The 19234-nt window shown below is 41.7% G+C and overlaps 1 protein-coding gene across 1 annotated transcript; it reads right to left on the bottom strand.

Moving 5' to 3' along the window:
• Positions 1–33: 33 nt before the first annotated feature.
• hsd17b12a (hydroxysteroid (17-beta) dehydrogenase 12a) lies at positions 34–18382 on the bottom strand. Its single transcript, XM_080875918.1, has 11 exons — positions 18078–18382; positions 8802–8848; positions 7509–7584; positions 5649–5756; positions 4719–4783; positions 4481–4525; positions 4030–4064; positions 3069–3150; positions 2839–2904; positions 1993–2142; positions 34–1847 (listed from the first exon to the last, which is right to left on the bottom strand). Exons 1-11 carry the CDS (start codon positions 18244–18246, stop codon positions 1707–1709), a joined length of 984 nt encoding a protein of 327 aa, XP_080732044.1. The 5' UTR covers positions 18247–18382; the 3' UTR covers positions 34–1706.
• Positions 18383–19234: the final 852 nt, after the last annotated feature.

The raw sequence follows: 19234 nt of genomic DNA, 5'->3' as shown, positions 1-19234 counted from the left end.
CTGCAAGACCAAACACCAGGCAAGACACTGTGCTATCTGCTAAAGCTTTTATTAACAAACAGTAGAAAAGACAAGTTGCAATCGGCAAGATAAATGTAAACAGTGCATTTTGATGTAAATATTCCAGTTTGGATCTCTACGAAATGAATGGCGCTAGAAAAGCCACTTAGTTGAGGTACAGCTCAATATGGGGGACTGATTTGGGAAATAAAGAGAAACAGTTCCCCCATTTTCACAGCCAACATTTGGTGTCATGTGAACCAGTCTTCATGTAAAAAAAAAAAATGTTCCACTTTGTCATTTCAACTCTAACTGGATGTAAATTTGCCACACAATTAATGATCTATCCAACATAATCAGATAAAAAAAAAAAAAAAAAAAAAAAAGGAAAAAAAAAAAACCAGTGGAAAAAACAGACAAACAAAAAAACAAAATAACAACAAAAAACTGATTAGAGTAGTAAGAAAAAGAACAATTCAGTAGTTCCTTTGGACGTAGCACCAGTTAACATCCTTTCATAATAAATGGAACCATTAAGCACCCGTTCACAAAATCAGACCATTTCCATCATTAATGCCAGAAGAAAGGCAGTTAACCATCAGATGCTTTGGCTTACAACAAATATTACACTGATGCAATTAAAAACCCACCACAAAGTGTCATTTTAAACATTCAATCAGAAAAAAAAAAAAAAAAAAAAAAAAAAAAAAAAGAAAGAAAGAAAAGGAGGCAACATAAGATGAGCTCAGTGGTGCAAATAAACTGGCACAACAGAAAGCAGGCACTGCCATCATTTAACAGCTCAATTTGTAAATAGAACTAAGTTAAAAATTTGTTGTTGTTTTTTTTTTTAAAGTCAGAGTTTGGCTTCTGTGTTCATACAAATATAAAATAAATAGATCATAAATACCGTTTAGCCACAACATTTAAACCACCAAGTAAGGTGAATAAATTTGATTATTTTTCCACAATATAAATTTTAAACATTTATGCAGACCGAACATACCCCTAAGGCCCCTAAAGCAAGACTGTGCGTCCTGCCATAATACATAAACCTGCTCAGGAAAAGTTCAAGGAATACAGCAGAATCCAGGATATAGACTCAGCCTTCAAATTCCCCAGATCCTTATCTGAATGAGCATTCGTGGTTTATGCCAGAAAGACTGACACAGACGCACCAGTCCTCAACCCACAGCACCAAATAATCTGCTGCAAACAATTCAGTGGTCCCATGTCCATGCAGACAGTCTGGAGCAGTTTTAACAGCACAAGATATACCTAATCAATTTTCAGCAAGTCGTTTTAATGTTGTGGCTGATTGGTGTAGCCTATAAATGTATATAAAAAGATGCCCACCACCATTTTCCACTGCTTACAACAGCAGGGTTAACAAATCCCTCTGTTTTTGGCTGTATCATTTCCACCATCAGTGTCAGTGACTAATATCAATGTCCTTTTCCAAAAGCAGCATTTTATCCTCATTTCACTTCCAAGCTTCTTTGGTCATGTCTGCCCAGATAAATATAAGGATAGAAGGTTGCAGTTTTAGTCAGAGCCACACGTGCCCTGATGTGCAAATTTACTGTAGGCACAAAAGGTGAAATCTCAGGCAACCCTGGCGGATAAATCATACACATTCCCCTCTTCCTTAAATGCTGCAGTGGGTCACAACAATGTGGCTGCTGGCAGCGTCATCAGCCACAGTCCTATTCAGTTTTCAAACTCTGTCCGTTCTTCTGCTCTCGCAGTTTCCTCCTCTGCAGGTATCCCGTACGCTGCAGGCGGTTCATTGTGGCTCCCAGGAAGATAACAATGCTGGTTGGAACCAGCTTGGTGGTCACCCAGCCCTGGATTCACAATTAAAATGAATTTAAACTGCAACTTTAAAATGTGTTCAGCATTCAAGCTTTTCAATAAGAATTATTCATTTGGGCCCCAACATTTTGCACATCTATCAACATTACTAATTTTGTTGAGGTTGCCATCTCTTACCATGACAGCATGAGGGAAGTAGCCATTGGTCTGGCTTTGCAGACCCACAGTGGTGAGCTCAGCTGCTACATAGCGCTCTGGGGTGGGCTTGTCCAAGGTGGGTTTCTTGATACGAGTCATTTTAGTGACCACAAAGAAGGGGAGCACGCTCTGCAGGAGCAAGAAAAAAAGATGCAGCAAGCTTAGAAAATATGCAAAGCACTCCCAGCAGACTGTTTAAATCACGAAAGCTAAACTAACTTCGGGTAAGCCATATTTAATATGTAACATGCTCTTTAACCCAAAAGACAAAATCTTTGCTGTAAAGTGATGATTTGGAATGCAAGGAAAAAACAAAAGGCAGACCCTGAACTTTGTGTTATACTTAAACTCCTATACCTGGTCCAACCACAAGGTGGCACATGAGTGAAGACTACAGAGTTATAAAAACAGAACAAACCAGCTTTATGTGGAACATCAGGTTTAAAAAAAAAATGCTTCTCATTAAAAGCAGAACACTTCTGTGTGTTCATTTCATTACTCCTTCAATGAAGACTCTTTGAAAAAAGATGTTTAACTTTGTTATTAAAAACCTAAGTGCATTAAGATTTCCAAAACTTGCAAGATTCTGTTTCAAGAATAGGGCTGACTGACTTTGGTCTAACAGCCACTCCAGTCTTTACTTTGTGTCCAAAAGAGTGAAGTTCAGAAAAGCTTTTAATGACCTTTACATGATTTTGTACAACATTTTTAAAAGTTAATGTGCACACACGCTGACAAATAATGAAAGCTCCTAGTTAGTCTCTCATAGATCATAGACTCATATCCAGGCTTCAATGATTGTCATGTTTCTCAGACTCTACTTACCTGGATGAGGATCCCCTGACGTCTGTACTCCTCCTGAAGGCCACGAGAGAAGAAATCCACAAACGCCTGCACGAATGAAAGATCGCCAAAATTACTAAGACAGTCCAAAATATACAAACAAAAAAAAAAAAAAAAAAAAAAAAGAAAAAAAAAAAAAGGTTGTGTTCATCTTCTCATTTCCTAGAAAAGAAGTCTTGCCTCTTTAGAAGTGCCAAACACACTGTACATACCTTAGTTGCAGAGTAGACAGTGAGCAGAGGCAATGGGTACATGCCACTGGCAGAGGAGATGTTTAGGATAACACCTTTGGACCTGGGGAAAGCACAGGAAGGTAAATGTTGAACTTATTTTGTATGTGAAATGAAGATGGCTCTTTTTGGGCTACAGCACACAGAGATCATCAAGTTCCAGGAACAATCATCACTTAAAATTACACATTACAGGGTTGATTTTTACTTGCATATTTGCCACATCAAAACAAACAAGCAAACAAAGCCTAAGTCAAACCTGGAATTTCAGTATCATGACAATCCTACATTAAAAAGCTTTCCTGAAACATTGATCACAGATCAATGGCTACACTTTAAGACCTTATTTTTAATCATCAAATCCACAGAATAAGATTTTTACCCGTGGAAGCCCTGTGTCTATGCATGCTTATTGCACCGACAATTACAAAGTGATACTGCGCGCACACACACACACACACACACACACACACACACACACACACACACACACTCACTCTAAAACAGTGTGGTAGTGGCTGTTTGCGTTGCCATGGCAGCCGGTTGCTGCAGTGATGTAGTGGAGACGCTCCAGCCTCACACGGCACCAAATGTGCCTGCACTACCATTGGCTGGCAGGAATCACATGGGAACGCAGCAGCCAATCGGGTGGGAAGAGCACTTTGTGTGAATTGAAAGCTTGTCAGCATTGCGAACAAAGGAGAGGGAAAGAGATGCAGTCATGGAAAATGCTAGGTGAAGATTTCTTGTCCCCCCCCCCCTAAAAAAAGCCATCTTTTGTTACAGTCATCTCCTAAATACTGCTCTAAAAGAAAAGGGTGGAGGGGTGTTGTTAAATATAAAGATTCCCTGAGTAGCTCGGTGCCACCATCCATCATTTACTACAGGAATATTTTGACTGCAGTAATGTCGCAAAACATGGAAGCCCCATCATATAACTCACCTCTCACACATTCTTGGTAGCACAAGACGGGTCATCTAAAAATAATAACACAAGTTCAGTGAAAAATCAGAGACAATGACAACTTAGAAGGGGGGGGGGGGGCAAAACAGAGGATAGACTTTTATTTAAAAAGAAATACTAAAAGTAGGGAGAGAGAAATAGAGAGAGAGAGAGAGATGCGTGGGTGGTGAGCACAGACAGCGTTGGTGTAGTTCACCGTTGCTTTGGGAACAACTGAGACACTGCAGGTACCATGGTAGGAACAGCAGAAGAGGAAAATGAAAAGGGAGAACAATGACAACAGGGGGAAATAAAGCCTGAGCCATACAAAAACTAATCCAAGCCAAAACAAACAAACCCCAAAACACCAAGTACATGCATAAGTGTATGTAGTTTGCAATCACTGGGCTCAATCCATTCGGAAATTTTTTTCAGACAGAAACACACTTACCTGGCATACTGAGGTCATGTTGACGTTGATCATATTTGTGATGAACTAAAAAAAAAAAAAAAAAAAAAGAAAAAAAAAAAGCACCATTTGTGTTGATTGCCTGCTCTTAGTTGTAGAAACAAATACTTAGTATGTCTTAAACGAGCAGGAAAGACTAAAAATATCGGGACTTTACACTTGCAATCACAGAAAACATGCAATAACTGAAAGTTCCCATCTTTAAGTAAAGATTACTCACATTATCCAGATCAGGAATGTGGAGGTAGTACTCCGGGTAGGGGTAAGACACACCAACATTGTTAACTGTTAATGACAAAAGGGGAGCAATCATCAATTATTCTGCTATTTTAATTCAATTACATATAGCTGGAGAACTGGAACCACCTCAATTATTCACCACTAGGTGGCAGCAAAAGCAAAAAAGGTAGAAACGGGCATTCAACTCCACAGTAGACACAGCCACACCTTGTAACCAGTAGAGCACAACTGGTATCATAAAAAGAACAAAGGGTTCCTTAAATGTAAAGCTGAAAATGACAGTGTGAATTCTGGAGCCTAAGCAATAAAGAAAAAAAAAAAGCAACAGCTGAACCAAGAGTGCATCTATAAATATGTAACATGCCTTGAGAAATTCAGTTTGAAAACACTTGTTTTATGAAACACATGAAGATTAATCTCAGGACAAACAAAAGAAAGGTGGAATATATGAAACGAGTCCTTGACTAAATTATTATGAAACTATGCTGAAGATGACCCAACACCGCTAAACATGACTGAAAAGCAAGTACAAGTCGCCAGCTTTGCCCTTAATGTTAAACTAAAAAAAAAAAAAGTGCCTAAACCTGCTCTTCAGAAGAAGTTCAGACCAACTTCATTTTTATTTGATTCGCACATGCAGAACGTAAGTATGAAACATCTGCCTTCACCAAAATCTTCAATATCAAGTTCAAATTCTATAATAAGCACGGCTTGATAAACATCGCACCCACATGCTAAGGAAGCAATTTATGATGACTGAATGTATATGATAGGGGAATGTCCATTTTTTTGTTGACATCTAAAGAGAAGCCGTGTGAAGTTGTCTACAGTAAAGTGAAGATCAAGGAAGCCTCTTAATGCTGTCCTCATCAAAAGGTAAAGAAGAAGAAAAGCTGCAGTCAGCCCTTACCAAGAACTCCAATCTCCAGACCAGCCAGACCTTCCTCAATCTTCGAGTAGATGTCAGTCTTGCCAAAGTCAACAGCAATAGTCCTGGTCTCCACTTTAAACTGCTCCTCTGTGAAGCAGACACACGTTTCAGTTATTCATAGTTAGTGATATTTAGGAATGGAAGCATAACCCCCCAGAACCCAAAACCATTAAAAAAAAAAAAAAAAAAAAAAAAAAAAAAAATCCAAGTTGTATTGAACAAATTGTGTGACAACAAGTTTTAAAAAAAAGGCAAGGAGGATGCATGACTTAGGTTTTGTTTAAAAGCATTCATGCAAGTGGGTGATGCCTTCACGTCAAATATTCATATTATGTCTCACAAATGATCCAGGACTTTGTTTAAAAGCTCATTACACGGCTCAACAACAGTGCAGCTCTGTGTCTCAAAACCTTCAAATGAACGTAGATAGCAGCATGAAACCACTCTGTGACAGATCAACTGCAGAGGGCACTGTGCACCAACAAACCAGCCTGCTGGTCTCCCCCTCCGTCATGCACCCTCCCCCCCATTCCTTCGTCATGTTTGACGTGCCTGCTGCAATTAGAATTTTGTCCAAAGACTCGTTTAGCTGATAGGCGGCCAAGGGAGTTACAAGAGGAAAATTCCTCTGATGTGCCTTGGCCAAAACCAGTAGTGTGTCAGTGTGTGTGCAGTCAGACTTGAGACGAGATTTACAGGGGGAAGAGAAAAAAAAAAAAGAAAAAAAAAAAAAAAAAGAAGCAGAGGGCCTCTCTGAAAAATGTTTATCGACTTCAGATCATCATTAGCCATCATAGCTACTGTCAGTGAGATTGCTAAATGCGGCTGGTGATGTGGTGATGAAGCACAAATATTAATTCACTGATTGCTGAACGGGATAAGTAATTTGACGTGGTTGATGAGTGCCATCGAGAGTCAAATGAAATGACTGCAGTGAGGAGAGGAAGAAGAAAAAAAAAAACCCATGACGATAGGTGGGACAGGGTGGGTTGTCTTGGTTACATGTTAAGGAGGGACATTTTTGTCAGATTAATCGTGAGGGAGGAGTGCCAGAGTTTGGCACGCTGCACCCTGCTCGTGACTACCCATCAGCCCCCTCTGTGGACTTTAAGCACGACAGGGGAAATTGCGCTGTGGGAGACGTCAGAGACATGGAAAGAGAGAGTTGCAGAGAGGACACCATTAAACAGCAAAGGGGGTGGGGGTCTCTGTTTAGATCTGGCAACTGGACAAAATAGGAGAGGACAAAAGTTTTTATCCACCCACACCCAAAATCATACGGACACTCATTTACCATTCATCATGTACTCAAATATGGGGAAACCTCATCCGTGTGAAACATATTGCAACAGGAATACGTTTGAGAGTTTCCTCAATCAGGCCAGATATTTGACCCGTCAGCCTTAATCCACAAAGGAAATAAAACACACCCTGCTCTGTTCGCTTACAAGTTGGTCAGTGTTGTAGCAGAGTAAACCTTGAGTTGGCAGGGTGCACAAAGCGTGAAATAACGGGATTTGGAGAACAAATCTAAATAGTGAAACTGCTCTCAACAATGCTACAGTCTGTAAAACAAATTTTGAATATGCACACTAGTACCTTCCCCAACAAAGTGAAACATTTCAGATCTTTTTGTTTTAAAATAAGTAAACTTTCTGGCTAAAGTCCAACTCCTCATTTTCAATATCTAAACACTTGAACGGAAATCCTGTAGCTGACGGCCCGTTAGGCAGCACTGCGCTGTCATACACGCATCCTCATCATCCCACTCGCTGTGCTCTCAACCCTGAACAGGTTGAAGAGACAAATACACACACGCACGCTTTTATGCACGCTTACCAATTGACCTGGCCACATCATCCAGCTTCTCCTGAGAACGACTGATCAACATCATGGCAAATCCTCGACGAGCCAACTAGAGCACAAAAAACAGTTAGTGACACAAGTTCAACCATACTTTCAACACACAGAGGACATTGTCACAGTAGGTAACAAGCCATTAGCTGTAAATGTTTGTTCTGTAGCATTGCAGATGAATGCAACAGATTTTGTTAGTCTATTATATTCTTCCATTCAAGATCATCTTCTCAAACCTGTCATCATTGCTTCCACAGCAGCTTTTTAAATGTCACTCTCCGGAAATTCTGTTTGTAAAACCACTTTCACTGCGCACAGTGATTTCTTGGCACACAAACATGTGCAGAGTACACAACCTTGCTTTAAATAAATTTAAGGTGGAGGATTGTTGCTGGTGATCAGAACTTCAACCATGAGCAAAAGGTTTTCAGCTGAAGAACCCACAGAGTTTCCAAAAGTTCAGATAACAAATCAGGTCAGAACAGCCTTTAAACAGCAGTAATTTGGAATGCTGTGACTACAACTGTGTACCACACAAAGCTTAGAAGGCAAATTTGTGTTTTACAATACAATAATTTTTCAAAGAAGGAAACCCAGCATACAAAAATAATGCAAAAAGTATCCAGTACAAAGACTCAAACTTTCATATATGAACACATTTGTTCTGTCAACTGTGTTGTGGAAATCCTTCCAACTAAAAAGGCTTTAGACTAGCGATTGTGACAATTCAGATCTTTGTCCTGTTGACCACTTATGTTGTTTGTTGCTTCTATAGCACAGGTCGAGCCCTTTGACTGAATCTGGTGTGAATCTCATTATTTTGAACCGATACACAAATAAAGTAGCATTTCTATCAAGTGCTTGTGCACAATTACCAATATACCTAAACATTTAAGGAACAAAATGCTGCCCATCACTGCATGACAAACAACAAGACACATTGTAGCCCTAACAGTATGAGTCAAAGGCTCTACATGACCATGATACAGCCGGATCTCCCACTCTGTTATGTGCGAAGACACGTGGCAGGGTAGCCCCTATTCAACGTGTGGCTGTTACCTTGTACAAGCACCAATAAGAGAGAGGTGTGTGTGTGTGTGTGTGTGTGTGTGTGTGTGTGAGAGAGAGAGAGAGGGAGGACTTTTACATGTTAATAGGCCTTTAAGAGCTCTCCCCTACGAGTGTACATGGTGTATATCTATATACACACACATGTGCATGAGTCATAGATTTTCAGTGAAAGAAATGAAATAAATAAGGGTTCGGGAGCCTCACCTCCTCCGCATAGGATTTCCCGATTCCATCTGTGGCTCCTGTCACAACTGTAGAGAAACAGAGAAGCCAGGATTCAGTACAGATTCTCTTGAGACAGTGACACAGCAAGGCCGGGGTCAAGTTGAATTGTATTCAAATAATGAGGAAGACTTCAGGACTGAAATAACTAGTTCCCCAATCTAGGTAAACTAAATTGAATGAGCCACAATTCATCATCAGAAGCAGCAGGTGACTGCAAAACGGAGTCAGTCTGTCACCATCTTATCGGACGTCATCTCTGCATGTCAATCTCTGAACGACATGTACATAAGTCTGATTTATGTGGCAGACACGCCCTACAATACTATTCACCTGCCGTTTAGGGAGGCCTTGCTTTAAGTTCTATGACGACAGCTTTTCCGATAAGTCAAGTCCATTTTGACTTAAATACTCACCGATTTTCAAATTAAGAGTATATGCACAAGGGGTGCATATATTGCAAATTGTAGGTGAAAGCAGCAAAAATGAAATTGTTTGGTAACAGCAGAGAGGATTAACAAAAAAAAAAAAAAAAAAAACAAGACAAAAAAAAAAAAATTAATGAAGAAATGCCAAAAACACAAGGAGACCACAATGCAGAGATTGAGGCTGATGTTCAGAGTGAGTTTTCCCTCACCTTGCAAAGCAAACGGTTATTTTTAAACCTTCACTGCCCATCAACCCCAGCCTCTGCTTGACTGATAGAGGATTGTGGGGAGAAGGGAGAAAAAAAAAAAAAAAAAAAAAAAAAAAAAAAGGCTGTGAGAGTGTGAGGGGTACTTACAAATATACAAGCACATAGTTGTAAATCATTAATATAATAGGAAGGCATGATGAAAGATTAATGGAGGCATAGGACATTCTCTGGCAAAGAGCTGAAAAAAAAAGACAAGATGAGAGAGGGGATGCAGAGAGGAGGGAGCGATGACGAACATAGAGCAGGAGAAAGAGGAGGGGGAAGTGGGGTAGGGAGAGTGGCAGTGGTGGGGAGGGAGAGGAGGGATCCTAGGGGTGGCTAAAAATAGAACAGGAGCGAAGCAAGAGAGCGACTGAGTGAAGGAGAAAGACACGGAATAGGGATTGCGGTGGAGGAGAGGGAGATGGGGAGGGTAGAGGGGATAAAGGGGAGTGAAAGGAGTGAGAGAGAGTAGCACAAAGTCGGAAGTGAAAAAGAGAGCAGGATCCCTGGTTATTTTTAAACGTCCCCCCTATGTTACGAATGAAATGCTCCTAGCAGAAAAGCTTCAATGGGCATGGGATGTACCAAATCAGGCTCTTGATGCAGATGCAGGTGGCAGCTTAAAAAGGCAACAAGACAGCCGCTGCAAGGTAAAAATGTCTATAAAAATATATTTTGTGGTACATTCTGAAACAGATGGGGTTTATTTCCTGTGAGCTACAGGCCTTATTCTTTTAAATAAAGCCATAAACGCACAATATAACAGTAAGTGAAAACATCATCCTTCCATGAGACGTGCTTAGCGAGAACTGGATCAGCAGCCTCTTTCCTGATGACCTTCATGCGAGTTTTGATCTTAGTGCTCATCTGTTCAAGTATAATGAACTCAAACAAAGATGAGTGTGAAACTATTTTAGATGACAGAAATGAGCACAGCTGGAGTCACAAGGTTGCTGGAGGTAACGGAGAGAGAAAGCTTTTTCTGAAACAACTTGCATCAACATTTGAGGAAAAGCCCTGACTAAAAAGGGGAAAAAAAAAAAAAAAAAAAAAAAAAAAAGGACGACAAACTGATAAGCCATGAAACCAAGAATGACAAGAATGACAGCTGAAACCAAAGTACTAGATGAACCAGTTGAGTTTCAGTACACTGGGGAAAATTCACCCCACAGATGGGCAGCTGGGACACGAGTATCATTTTCTTGCATGACTAACCTGCGGATTACACTTGTATGCAGGAATGCATCAAAAATGCAGCAGAAATGCGTACGCATCAACGCTGCTTGAACTTTAACCTGAAAGAAGATCCTGTGCAAGAATACATTTGCATGCCTTACAAATGCATCATCTTTTGCAACATGACATTACTCATCTGATCTATCACTTAGATACATGCGCTCAGGTTATGAATATCAAGCATTTCAAGAATACAAAAACCTTTAACATTTTTTTTTTCCTGCCCTTAAAACCCATTTGGCCTATCTTCCATTTGATGAGCAATGATTCTGGAGTGACAATTAGAGAGTGGAAACCTAAAGTTTATAATGGTGATGTGATTTGTTTTCTGTACAGGAAAGTGGGAACAAAAAAAAAAACAAACAAAACTGTTTTATACTAAAGTCAACAATGAAAGAGAAAAATACTCAGAACTCATCAGAACTCTTTAAGGTCACCATACTGTGAATTGTGATTTTCCACAGTGCATCAGACAACCAAGTCCACCCTGCACACTTTCCCCAGGCCTTATGCCCCCTCGCCGCACTCTCCAAGTCCTCGTGCTGCACTTATGAATGACTATACTCCTCCCACCCATTATATAATAGGACCATTTTCTCAATAATCATTTCCTAGGACTGAGTGACAGTCAAATGTGTGTATGTGTGCGTCTTCACCCGTGTGAAGAATGGGGAAGCTAGTACAGTGGGATGACGACACGGTTCTTCTGGTTTTAAGAGATTTTGTGTTTGAGCCATCATAAGTGGAGCTAAGCTGCATAACCTGAAACTTACAAGTATGGAATTATGTACGGAGAACACAATGTTCAAAAGACACAGTTCAGTCAGTGACACCCATGTGCCAGTGGCCTCCCAGCAGGAGAGAATCGCTCTTACGTGAACAAAAGTGACACACAGATGCAATTTCGCAAGGAAGGATCTATGCAAGCAAGCACGTGAGTGACCGTAACACTGACGCCACACGCTGGCACCATTGTGTGTGCACCACTGCTTCTCATTCAGCTCTGAACCCAGTCCCCCCCAGTGTGTCTTCCCCCACCCCACCCCATTTCAACACCTCAGAGAAAACTGGTCCATCATGTAGGCTTTGATGCGCCCTGACGGGGGCGCGTTTGCACTGCAGCTCTGCTGTGCTTAGTGCTGCACAACATGTCCTGAGGTATTGACATCCCCCCAGCCTTTTCCGTCTCCCTCCCTCCCTCTTCAGCAGTGGAGCAGCCCTGCCACTGCCTGCTCACTATTTCGAGGGTCTAAAAAAAGCAGCAGGAGGAGTAAAAATAGCAGCGCCTGCACTGCCTTGTCTGGGAGCTGCCTGCTTGCCTGCCGCAACACCTGAATACCAACAAGATCCCCCACAACCATTGTCACAACAGCCAGGCTGCTGCTGCTGCATCCCGATCTCTCCAACTGAAGCCCCAACACCAACTAAAGCACTGCAGGCTAGGGGGAAAATAAATAAAACAAAAAGGATATGGTGAGCGGCAGACAAAGAGCACAATGTCTTCATCTCATGATATTTAAAGGATCTTCGGTTTAGACTAACCTGCATTGCATGAGCTGTTATATGAGAGGGTAAGCAGCTGTTAAAGGACAAAGACACAACATCCAATCTTTATTAATATACCGATCATTCACTGGCACAATGAGAGTAAAATAATTAGTTTTTAGGGGTGTTTACCCGCATGGTGTAGTCTTATTTCATCTCAGAAAAATGAACTTACAGACAGGAGGGCAAAACTAAAATAATTCTATAAACTCCCCAGAACCCTCCCCGCCACCAACACCAAACCCCCAATTAAGATTCTCAGTGAGGAGAGACTGCGGTCCTTGTATGCCCCACTCCTGTTACGTACTGTTATGTAATCTGTCGCACCCTAAACTTGCCTATCAACGAGCAGCCCCTCCTATGTCTCCCAAAAAAAAAAAAAAAAAAAAAAAAAGGGGGGGACGGAGGGAGGGATGCAGCAGAAGAGCCAAAGACAAACCCGCCCCTTCCTCCAAAGTCTACATCCCTTAACCAAAATACCCCTCCCCCCCTATTCTCCAGCCCCCCACCCACACAGCTTTAAATAGCAGGGGAGGCAAGTCACATGGTTGATATAAAATAAGCTTGAACAGGGAGAAGAGATGAGGGGAGGGTGGGTGTGAGACAGAGAAGAGAATGTGTATTTCAGAGCTGCCAAAGATAGAAGCAGCATCTATATTTGGGTACAGAGCAAAAAAAAATAGTCCTGTCCCCCTCTCCCACCTTCAGTCACATGCCTTGTTTAAAAATCTATTTCTTTTCACACAAGTACTTGGTTTGAGACTAGATGATTTCTGAGCTGGAAAAACTTTGCTCTTTGACCGTGTGCTGCTAAGGCAAGGATGGAATGTGCAGTGTGTTCAGTAAGGAGATTTGTTTTCACCTTTCAGACAAAGCGTACAATGAAATAGCATGCTGTACAGAACTAAAGTGAATTACACCCATGCTTCTATTACTTACTAAAAAAAGAAAAATGATAGCTTTCAACCACTTGTATGCTTGATTACATCTTTAAAACAAGTGTAAATGTAGCAGTTAGTTATGTACCCATCTTCAGAATCAGAATCTTTATTGTCATGAGAACAACGAAATTAAGAATGGTCCCCAATCATTGCATCATCCCTAGCAATATCAAAATATAAATAAAACAATAAAATTCAATAAATAAAATAGATCGAATACTTAAAATACTAATAAGATTTAACAGTAAAACATTCACATACATTCCCACACACATGCTTCAGACCGTGCATAGATTAACACAAGAGTGGCGTGATGGACATTTTTTTGTAGTATTCAGATGTGTTATTGCAGTTGGATAACAACTGTGTTTGAGTCTGTTAGTCCTTGCTCTGATTGCCCTGTACCGTCTGCCTGAGGGCAACAGTTCGAACAGGGAGTGGCCAGGATGTGAGGTGTCTTTTATGATGTTTTGGGCCTTTTTAAAACTTGATACAGTACATTATTGTGCATAGGTACAACCCAGAAAGAATGACACCCAAAATGTTAGCAGTTCATTTCAACAGACACTTAAAACTGAACAAACTGCCTCGCTGGCATGTTGGCTCGCAACCAAATTACTGATGTAACCTGACACGAGGCAGTAAAACCAGCAACAAGAAATATGTTGCTGGTCCAGTACGGCGCTTTCAGATGACAGTTGCTGAACTGTTCTACATCTTGGTTATGTGTGCATGTCTTAAAATGTCAGTAATCTGGAAGGTGCTGGAGCTTCAGCTAGAAACACTGCAGCCAAATAAATGTAATTCATTCATATTTTAACATTTGGAGGGATTTCTGCTAGTTTTTTTAAAGCTTAAGGGCTTTAAGTGGCAGTTTGAAAGCAGAAATGTTTAGTGGAGCAACAGACAAATTTGTAGTAAAGTTGTCTAAGTTCTAGAGACGCCAAACAATCATGCAAGAATACAACTGTCAGAATTTAGTCGCAAATGGATCCAAAATACAGATAATATACAAAGAAAGGATCAGATGTTTAACTGCTCTTCTATGAGCCTCAGTTATTGAAACCCCAATACATTAATTTTCAAGTGATGCAGAATTGTGAAACAAAAATAAAACTGAAGCCAACATACTCAGAGGAATATACTGTAGCTATAAACAGACCCACTTGCTGTATGGGGAGATGGGTGAAATGAAGTGAGGTGGGGGGTTGAGATGAGGAAGATTTTTCTCTGCCCCCCCTCTTTTTTTTAAACCAAACATCCCTGGCTCAGGCACGTGTCACAGAGCGTGTTCATCACATGAACAGCAGTGTTCTCCTCTCCGCCCACACTCACACAAAGCAGTAAGGGAAGGCACATTCACAAGGATAAAGTGGAGACCCTGCCTCAGTTGAAACACACACACACAAAGCTGGCTTTCATTCACACATGTGGATGTTTTTTTGTTTGTTTTTTTTAACATGAATGAAGCCTTATGTCTATTCACAAAAAATGCACTGAAGATTACTCTCCCATAATAATCAGCACTGAAACTCTGGTTTGCCTGCTGGGTCTGTTGATAAACTCGCAATCCCTGGTTTATTCTCTGAGCCGAACTGAGCAAAATTCTTGCATAAGTGCTGACCCAAGCCTTTGTCACTCATGTGCTGAGCTGATGAATGGCTGCATCCTTCTTATATAATGGGACCATTTTCCTCAATAAACTCTGCTGTCAAGGGAATTGGGGGAACAGGGCCGGAGGGGTGGATTCCAGGGCACATGTAACATCACTATGCCCCCCACCTTTGCTTTAACAAAAAAGGAAAGGGGGGGGGGGGGGCATGTCTTTGGTTCAGTTTATTTCCCTGTATCTACACACATGCAACAGGACCGACACCGGCTCCCTTACATAATACAGGATGCTGGGGGCTAAGACTGGAGGAGGGAGCACGGAGCAGAAAAACCAGAAAACCGAGGGCTGCTGCATGTTAGACTGGAAAGCTTCCCTACTGGAACTGAAAGCAATGCTAAATGCTAAACAATTTGATAACATTATACCACCAAATATTAAATCCTTTAAACTGTTATCAAATGCCTGAAAGGCAGATTTGTGCAATATACCCCCCCATGAATCCACAAATAATCTTAAAAAGCTGCTAAATAAAAATAAATAAAAGGGCAATTAAATGTAAATTTCAAATGTCTTTTAGAGAGCTGCCATTCTTTTGCTGAATATCTTTAACAGAACTGAGCTGTAGAGATGGTTCAGACTGGCAGGGGATGGGGAGGGTGAGTATGTGAAAACAGTGCAATAGAGAGGCTGGGGAAGCCGCCTTGACTCATACTGCAGCGCTGCTGTTCAGCCACTAGGAGTCCCATCCACTAAGGGGAAAACCACTGGCAGAGGAACTCCTGAGAAATCCCTGCTCTGCTCTGCATATGAGAGCAGCAGAGTTTTAGCCCAACACAGACAGCGTGTACAGTGATTACGAGGAAACAAAACCTTACAAACTAATATCTGAATAGAAAGCGAAGCAAGTTCTTCACCTAAACCTACCTTCAAACGTTGAAACTCGTTTCAGCAGGAAATACTAGTCGCCTCCTCTGAGATTTTTATAGAAAGCAAGCCCGTTCTAGAAATATGCATCTAAAATAAAGTACAATGACCCCCTCCCCCACCAAATACAACTTCACATACGTTTAAGAAGCTATACGTTTAAATTGCATTTCTGATCAAATACTTCAGTTCAGTTTCAAATGTGTTCTTAGACAAAGAAACTGTATATGACAGACGGAATATTCACTGTCATTAGTAAATAGAAACTCTAAATTCTCTAAAATGATAAAAGTTATAAATTCAGAGGACATATTGTTCTTGTAGGAAACTAAAACTGAACAGCACTACAGATTAAATTCATGCTGCCCAACTGCAAAGGGTATAAATAAATAGCGATTTCCCACACTATCCAATAGCTGGAAGAAGGAGGACTTGTTGCAACAAGGATCTCTGAAAGGTGGGGACCGGTAGTAAAACGATGTATCGTGCATGCGTTAAAGAAACCAGACCACTGCCTAAACTGGCCAAACCCGCACATCTGGTGTAACCGGCGGAGGCGCACGCCTCATCCCGATCACACATGCCCCCACCTCTCCTAACGCGCACACCTGTTTTCGTCCTGCCATCTCCGACCGTTGTGATTGGAAACGTACGCCAGACTTGTCAGACTGGTGGCACCAATTGGTTTCAGGGAGTGGCATGTTCACATCTTACGTAAAGCGTAAGAGAAGAACAAATGTGACGGAGTGGGAAAGTTCCGTAAGAATCCTTTCCAATAAAAAAAAAAAAAAAAAAAAAAAAAAAAAAAAAAAAAAAAGATCCATGTAATCTTCTAGTTTAGAGCATCCTTTACGCCCCTAACTCAGGAGCTTTACAAATAACGAAGATCACATTTATTTGAAACGCACACAAAATGGGCTGTGCTAGAATAAAACTGTATAATGAAACATTCGAGGTAAATAAAAATGCAGGAAAAAGATTAATGCGAAGTTTAGTGCTGCACTTGATAACATACTGTGGGTGGGTGGGATGACGTGAAGGTGGCATTCCTATATGGCCAAAGGATGACGAAGCGATGAACAAGCGCATGACTCATCGGTGTGCACCGACATTCCTCCGCATATTCCATCAGAATCACTTAAAAACGTGCATTAGTCGTTCTTAAAGGCATCCTACCGCCCTACCTTTGCGTCATACATTTCAGCCCCTCTAATGGCGCAAAGGGCCTCAATTAAACATACATTTTACAAAACTGACGGTTTCGTCAAGAAGTGCGCCACAATGTACAGATAAACATCTGTGTGACTGAAAGAAAAAGGAAAACAAGCATTTATATTATCCGCCTGGCTTTTGGAGAGGAAGGGGGTAGAATATCCACCTATCCCGACGCGAAAGAGAGCGCCTGCCAAACTGCGCAGCAAGACGCTCCAGACGCAGCAGTCTTCTCCAAACAGGGACTAGAGAAGTGGGTCAAGCCATGGCAGGGCGATTCCTATGAGACAAGTCTCTATCAAACCATAACGCACTTAGGTATGACTCCGAAGTCACTTCCGTTTTGACAAAAACGTTTTTTTAGTGTAAATTATACAGTCAAATCCAATAATGACACATTAATCTTATGAGAAAGGTTTGCAAGGCAAACCGAAGGACAGGACAAGAAGACCTGATTAGTGAGAAACCGGCGACATGAGAAATACAAAAAATGCCGCCAGTATAAATATGCTGTGGAAGGGGAACACATTTTTCAGGCACGTTTCAAGAATTACGGGTAAACCACTGAAAATGACATGCAAGATGATCTAGATGTAGGTCACGTTTTAATTAAGCATATGGGTTTGTCCTACATCATGCGGATGGGTTAATGTGGTTCAGTAGTGCTCCGGCTAAGAGCTCACCCACATAAAACAGCTCTGTGAAAAGTGCGCATAGCCTGCGCAATTTGGCTCCTGGCTCACCAATGTGGGGCATCCCCGCACCGTTCCAAATGTGCTTTGAAAACGCTGACTGGAGCCCTTGGCAGGAGACTGTGTGCTGTGTTTGACGTGAGAAGAAATGAAAACAGTTGGAGGTAATAAGGACAATTATCTTCTCAGTCAATCAGCTGCTTACCTGCGCCTGTTACGCAACACCAACTTCCCCTTGAATGAATCCACAAAAAAAGAAAAAACGCAGAACGCAGTTTTTTGTGTGCCAAAGTCAAGTTTGCGCTCAATAACCTCATTCTGGTGCTCGAGCAGAGTCCACCTGCCTACTTCTGAGCTGCCCTCTTCGTGACCGTGAATGTGCTGTGGTGGCTTGGAAATTGATGTGACCCTACTCACCTGCCCATTTGCCTAGCTTCGGAGACAGCAGCTGTCCATTTCCCAAAACCCAGATCCTAAAGCCTGTGAGCAGCCTGTAGAGCAACCACAGCGTCAGGGAGGCCACAGTGAATGCACCGACCCAGAAGAGAGGCGTTTCGGCCCAGCTGATCATTTCCTCAACGTTCATCCAGTTCACGGCAGCGGCTCTCGGTGACTCTGCGTGTGTGTGAGTGTGTATGTGGAGACCTCAATTTTAGGCAATGTGCTCTAATTTCCAAGCCACAACGTGAGAGAGTCCCTTTATAAGGAGGTTGTAGCATCACACACACTCCCCCAACACTTGTCTAGCCTGATTTAAAGTGCACCGCCCACCTCCTACTCTGCACCGCCCTTCCTTGTTCCTCACTGCCTGCAGTAGGTGCCCGTCGATTGATCCAGCCCCTCTATAGGCTGCTTTGCGCGTCAGTCAAAAGCAGAGCTTCCCCCATTCATTCGATTTTCTGTATGAAATGGGGTGGGTCAAAGGGAGACCGGGATGAGGAGTGATTGGACAAACATTACGGCAGCTCCCATCCTGAGTCAGGTATTGGCTCTCACCAGAACAGGTTTGACGGTTTCAGTCAGGATTATGAAACCCTCCAAACCCACGCCTGCGAAAAAAAACTGCCCACACCACTTTATGAATGAAAGGATGCTCTCATTGGTGAAAAATGTGCGCGTCCTCCCGCCCAATGGAGAGCATTTGGACATGCTTTATTGGCTGAAGTGATTGCCAATCAGTGAGGTCAGCCTGTTCCTAGCTAGATCCGAGTTAGTCATCTATTTTAGGTATTCTGTTTGCATCACACTGCTGATAACTACTAAATATGCAGAGATAAGTGCGGCGAAGGGTTTTTTGGTGCCCCGATTAAATTCTTTGTTCCAGATAACTCCGTCACAGACATTTCTGTCGTAACATGCAAAAATGTGCTCCCCAAAAGGGAAGACTACAATGCCCAACCACACTCTTGTTAGCCACACTCTCGCGAGATTGCCCGATCGTAGTAAGTTCCCCATCATCCAAAACATTGAGCAAGGATGAGATGTGTGTGCGCGCGTTACATAAACATTGAGACAGTCGTGTGAATGTTCCGTCGCTTTATTTTATTGTTTTGTCTACATTTTCATACACACAA

This window comes from Rhamphochromis sp. 'chilingali', assembly GCF_963969265.1.
Source record: "Rhamphochromis sp. 'chilingali' genome assembly, chromosome: 2".
In the NCBI taxonomy this organism is placed as follows: domain Eukaryota; kingdom Metazoa; phylum Chordata; class Actinopteri; order Cichliformes; family Cichlidae; genus Rhamphochromis; species Rhamphochromis sp. 'chilingali'.
Note: the sequence above shows the minus strand (reverse complement) of the source record. Positions and strands in the feature narration are given on the sequence as shown.